At 46.2% G+C, this 5,828-nt stretch overlaps 3 protein-coding genes across 3 annotated transcripts in view; 1 reads left to right on the top strand and 2 right to left on the bottom strand.

Annotated features, from left to right (window-relative positions):
• leng8 (leukocyte receptor cluster (LRC) member 8) overlaps positions 1–669 on the bottom strand; it is a 16,670-nt gene extending 16,001 nt beyond the window's left edge. The window contains exon 1 of the mRNA XM_008285828.1: positions 665–669. The gene's annotated coding sequence lies outside the window, so the exon portion shown is untranslated. The remainder of the gene's footprint in view (positions 1–664) is intronic.
• A 128-nt stretch (positions 670–797) lies between these two features.
• On the top strand, positions 798–3,386 carry cdc42ep5 (CDC42 effector protein (Rho GTPase binding) 5). The gene is made up of 2 exons (XM_008285830.1): positions 798–1,144; positions 1,792–3,386. The coding sequence occupies exon 2, from the start codon at positions 1,794–1,796 to the stop codon at positions 2,601–2,603; it is 810 nt and encodes a 269-aa protein (XP_008284052.1). The 5' UTR covers positions 798–1,144; positions 1,792–1,793; the 3' UTR covers positions 2,604–3,386.
• A 1,324-nt stretch (positions 3,387–4,710) lies between these two features.
• grwd1 (glutamate-rich WD repeat containing 1) overlaps positions 4,711–5,828 on the bottom strand; it is a 15,402-nt gene continuing 14,284 nt past the window's right edge. Inside the window, exon 7 of the mRNA XM_008285831.1 lies at positions 4,711–5,224. Coding sequence (XP_008284053.1) covers positions 4,916–5,224 — 309 coding nt within the window. The 3' untranslated portion in view covers positions 4,711–4,915. The remainder of the gene's footprint in view (positions 5,225–5,828) is intronic.

Genomic DNA, 5,828 nt, shown 5'->3' with positions numbered 1-5,828 from the left:
CGTCTTGTGAGCAGCAGCAACATGCAGCTCTCTCTCAGGGATGGACCCCAACAGCAGCTACCTGGGCTCTGAGCTGTCAGCACGACTTGGAGCTGACCAGGAACTGACTAGAGAACTGACTAGGAACTGACTAGAGATCTACTGCATCAGCTGTTCTGCCTTTATAGTGGATCAGAACGCGATAGAACATGATGGGAACCAACCAGCAGGAACATCTGGAATCAGATAGAAGCTGCATTTTTATTAAAAATTGACATCATATTTTTTAGTAAAAATGCAAAAAATAAATAAAGAGATGGTTAAAACTCATCATTATCATCTCCAACATAATGTCTTTTTGTATTTTTTCACTTGTTTATGAAGAAACCTGCTGGTCAAATAAAAATTCCTACAAATTAAAACTGCGCCAGCTGTTCTACCTTTATGGTGGAACTTATACCAGGAACATCTGGAATGAGACAGAAGCTGCACATTCTCTGAAACTTGTGAGAGTTTCAAGGCGTATGAATCATCTTGGACAGTAAAACGTAGACAAAACACAGTTAGACAGTTAGAATTAGTCATTTTGAACATCTGTAACACAGAGTTTTATTGAGTTTTGTTTCTTGTTTATGTCATTTCCAGCCACAAGAAACTTGTTGGTCAGGTAACAGTGGATTAGAACATGGGAGGAAGTACCAGGAACATCTGGTATGAGACGGGAGCTGTATGTTCTAGGGTAAATATATCACTTGAGAGGGAAATGTAAAATGTTAAACAGTTAAAATTCGTCATTAACGCGTTGTCTCGCTGTGTGTTTACGTCCATTTCCAGCCAGAAAACAGCTGCTGATCGAATAAAAAATCACCACAAACAGTTTTGTGAGTCGTGCTGAACTAGTCCACAGTTCAGCTCAGTCTGGAGGACTCGTCTCTGCGGCTCTTTCGGATCCAGCCCTGCGCTCTCTCCAGCTACGCGTCACTTCCTCAGTCGGAGCCCATCCCTTTGGAAAAAAGAAAATTCACATTCAGGCGACCGACGGCGAGAAAAAGAGCGAGAGGGAAAAAGCTGAGAGGGAAAAAGCTGAGAGGAGAAGCGAAAGCGAGAAGCCAGATGAAAAAGTTGGATCCCGCAGACGGAGCCGAGCGAAGTTTTACGCGTTAAAGTGAGTTTTTCCAAACTTTGTCCGTTTCCGTGACGCGCAGTAACATCTGGAGATAAGCTGGTTTTGCTCTGATCCGGACTCTCCTGTGTGATCGGTTAACACTCTGGGCTCTCGGTGCTGCTAGTTAAGGCTGGTTACTGGCTGTTGAGGTGTCTGTGGGGTGAGTTTGGTGTTTCCAGTGGAGTGTGGAGGGCTGCTCGGCCTGTGAGCTCCCTCCCTGCTCACTCACTCCACTGGGATCTCTGCTTTATCATTCACCATTTCTTCACTGTGACGAGTTTTACTAACCTGGTTTATGACTTTATATAACACATGGGCCACTACCAGCTGCTGTATTAATGATTCATGTAAACTGTGCCCTCCAGCAGAAACACTTTCTATAATAATTAATGGCCACCAGCAGCTTTGAAACCTTAGATGGGTTTGTGCAGAAGGTTACAGTCTTGTTTTTGTCTCCATCCAGCCCTGAGGGTAGAGAAAAGTATGTGCTAACGTTGCACAGTGTGCTTCAAGTACAAGTCTGAGCTTGGCCTTCAGCTTCGCCGCAGCAGAGCTCGCTGGTTTCCCACATTGTTGCACAACACGTTGGATTTTTGCGCGTCCTGTCAGGAGCTGACTAACTCTTCCTCCTGCTGCTTTCTCCACAGCCATGCCTCTCCATAAGTCCACCCGGGGCCCCCGCCTCGACCCCACCATGATCTCCGCTCCGCTGGGAGACTTTCGCCACACGATGCACATCGGCCGGGGCGGCGACGCCTTCGGGGACACCTCCTTCCTGACCACACTGGGCCCCGCGCCGTCCAGCTCCGACCCGGGGAATCCAGGGGCCACACCGGCAGCAGAACCAGAGGTGAACCACGACGAGCTGGAGAACAGCGACCTGCAGCACTCCGAGTCCGTGTCCTCCTTCACCATGGACCTGGACCTGGACCTGGGCCCGTCCATGCTGGGGGACGTGTTGGGGGTGATGGACGGTCTGGGGCTCGACGCCAACGAGGAGGACGTGTTCAGTCCGAAGGCAGCCATGGAGATGAACATGCAGAACCAGCTGAACGGGAAGAACCTGGAGGGGAACCAGGTGGGCGACGGACGGATACCGGACGGGATCAAGCCGAAGGGGCTGCGACCGAAGGTGAGGTTCAGCGACAAGCGCGAGGAGATCATCCGCCAGGCGTCCGAGGAGGATGAAGGTCAGAGCTTCGACTTCCAGGACGAGGATCAGCTGTCGTGCGAAACCCCAACGAGTCCCGAGAACCGAGCGGAGTCCGGGTTTGCCGCCTACAAAGTCGACACACCGCCGAGTCCCGCGTCCTCTCAGGGCTCCGAATATGAAGGAGTGACTCCTCTGGACAGGAGGAGGGTGAACAGCTGCCACTCAGACTCAGACTCAGAGGACGACGAGGACGCGGGACGAGGATACACGTTCGAAGACGAGTTCGACGACGAGATCGGCCTATAAGACTGGTGTTCGCTGGCCAGCTGATCAGAAACACTGAACCTGAGCGCATCATTTCAGCACCACACGACTGGGAGGCTCACAAAACTGGATTCTTACAGCTAAGACGATGTTGCTCAACTGGACAAGACATGTATTTTGTTTTATCTACGAGGGCGACAGATTTAAAAAGACTTTCTGACCAGAAATTAATCCATTTAGGCCGTTTGTAGCACTTTGATTCATTCTGTCGACCTGGAAGCTACCAAACGTTGGACTCAGGCTAAATGAACCATGTTGTTAATTCCCACTATAATCTGTCCACAGTGGCTGCTGTGTGTTGAACTTTATCTTCTTGTGCCTTAAAGGGGGCTGAACGCTCACATTATATCCTCTCAGTGTCTTCATACTTATTTCTGCATGTTTATTCCAGTCTGGTGAGGAGGCTCCCCGCACACAGACCTGTTTACTGTGAATTTGTCACATTCCAAATCTGAAAATGTGAGTTTCTGTGCTTCACACCAAACCTGAGTTCAGTTTTTTGCATGTTTTAAACTCACCAGAGCTGTTGTTGGGGCTGCGGGGCTAAAACGCTACGACAATCATGGGATTTAAAGGTCAAATCAGGAGCAGCAGTGTATTTTTGTACGTGCTTGTATAATGCCTTCTTTTTAATATTTTATTTCATAATGCTGTAAAAGGGAGAGGCCATTAGCTCGTCTGTTGAAATGCTGGTTTGTTATCCTGTGGTTTAATACAGATTACAGTGAAAACAATAAAGTAATTATTGGGATTTTAAAATAAGAACCAGCCTTGACTTTGACTGTTTTTTTTTTTTTTATTGAAGATGGTGACATCACTTCCTGTCTGCTTATTATATGATCCCTCTGCTGTTTTATTGAAGAGCTCTGAGTGTGAAACCTGCCCTTCATGGAGCCGCAAACATCTTTACGATGGAACAGAAAGTTGTGTCCACGTCATGCTCACTGCTTTCTCATTTCACCGTGTTATATGTTATTGTAGAGCTGCAGAGATGAATCTGATCTTTTTGTGCCTCTTGAGGGCAGCAACCGTCATTCTCATACATGAGCTGATTGTTTTGTGGATTATTTTTATTGCTTTGTCTCACAGGATGGTGGAAAACCGTCTAGAAAAAAAGACTCTTTTTGTTCAACTACAAGTTTAAAACGTGGTGAACAACCTGAAGCTGTGACGATTGATTGATTGGTTTATTAGTAATTCAATCGTTAATCATTTTTCTGATTCCAGCTCCTTAAACATGAATATTTTCTGGTTTCTTTCTTCCTCTGTGACAGTAAACTGAAGATTTTCGGCCAAAATAAGACATCTGAGGAAACTGTGATCCACATTTTTCACAATTTTCTGACATTTTAGAGACCAAACAACTGATCGATTCATCCAGAAAATAACCAACAATCAGAATATTCACTGTTTCAGTCCAGTTCACCTCCAGCTGGACTCTGGTTCTGGTTTGTTGAAGGTGAGGCAACATGAACGAAGACAAATCACAATTAAATCTACATTTTAGGCCTAATTAGGGCAACATCTAATAACTATTTTCATCATTAATTCAGCTGCTGATTGTTTTTAGAAATGTCTCAGGATCAGTCGTAAAACCAAATCTGACGTCTTTAAAAAGGTTTTTGTTCAACCACCAGTCAGAAGCTCAGTTAACCGTCTACAGCTGCACAATGAAGTGATTAGTTAACCATTAAATCAATCGTCAACTGTTCTGATCGTCAATTATTCCGTTTTTGAAGAAGAAAAACTGTCTAAATTCTGAGATTGCAGCTTTATCAATGTGAATATTTTCCGGTTTTGTTCCTCTTCTATAAAACTAAGCTGAAGATCTTTGGCTTGTGGACAAAGAAAGACATTTTGAGAAGCATTTATTATTATTCTTTTTTTACTATTTTCTGACATTTTAGAGACCAAACCACTGATCACTGATGTAAACACCCAGTAGGTGCAGCCTGGTGTTGACGTGTTGTGGCTTCTGTCGTACAGAGAATGACGGACTTTTCTGTAAACCCATCTTGAGTTAACGTGGTCCTGTGCGTTCCTCTAGTTGTGACAGAAAGTCAAAGCCAAACCCAGCAGTGAGCACAACTGTAATTTTAAACATTTTATTTTAAGCATACAACAGGAAATGCCTAAAATAGTTCACACATCTGTAAAACACACAGGGTTCAATAGGAACAACATGTGGCGCCCACGCCGGCAAATAAACGTCCAAAACAGGGATTATTACTTACATAGCAAAGTTCTGTACATTATTACAAGCCGCTCACTAAACATGTGCTGCAACGCTCGCTCTACACGGAGATGGTTCTGAACACGTTGAAGCCCGACAGCGCCGTGGACACCATGACGCCGGGGATCTGCGGGTGCCAGTGGATCTCCTTGATCTCCGACTGACCCTGGTGCAGGAAGAGCAGCTGGGGGGGCAGGTCCTTCACGCCCTCCACCCGGGCGCCCACGTCACACGACTCCACGGACAGATCCCATTGGCTGACCACATCGTCCGCCCCCGAGGCAGCGAACACGCTCGAGTCCACCGGGTTCCACTCCACCGACGTGATGGGGGCGCTGTGCTGCTTGAAGTTGGCCACGGGGCGGCCGCCCTGCGGGAACAGGAAGCGACAGATGACATCAGACGACTTCAGGCTACACAGAAACACTCATCCTGAAAGTCACAAGGTGTGTTTGTCACAAGCTGCCAGGAGGTGTTTATAGGTCCTGCAGCCTCGTAAAGTGTTGCGAGATGATTGAAGGAATGAGGCGTGTCATCAAACACCCAACCGACACGAGCTGCCAGCATCCAGCGATGATTAAACACCAGATACGACCTTATCTGAGCTGTAAACAGAAGTTTATATACACCTGTAAAAACCATGTTTATGGCAGTCTTGAGTTTCAAATGACTCCTAAAACTCTGAATCTTCTGTGATGGAATCATTGAACCATTTGAATCGTTGTCACCAAAAACAATCGTGTTTTGGTTCTTTCATAGATGCATTAAAGGTCTTCGGACTAAATCTGCTGGGTCATAAATACACATGCAGCAACTTGAATGATCAGTTTGGTGATGTTTCATGACCTCCTAACTTCTCCTGAGTGGTTCTGATTGACTCCAGCTGCTGACTCCTCTGATCCAGTTTCAACAGAACCATCTGATCCACTCATCAGACTCAGACTCTACAGTGGGAAAGTCTGAGGAGCTCAGCA

The sequence above is a fragment of the Stegastes partitus genome, unplaced genomic scaffold (genome assembly GCF_000690725.1).
Source record: "Stegastes partitus isolate 25-593 unplaced genomic scaffold, Stegastes_partitus-1.0.2 Scaffold418, whole genome shotgun sequence".
NCBI lineage: Eukaryota > Metazoa > Chordata > Actinopteri > Pomacentridae > Stegastes > Stegastes partitus.
The sequence above is the reverse complement of the archived record's forward strand: the minus strand, read 5'-3'. Positions and strand labels throughout refer to the sequence as shown.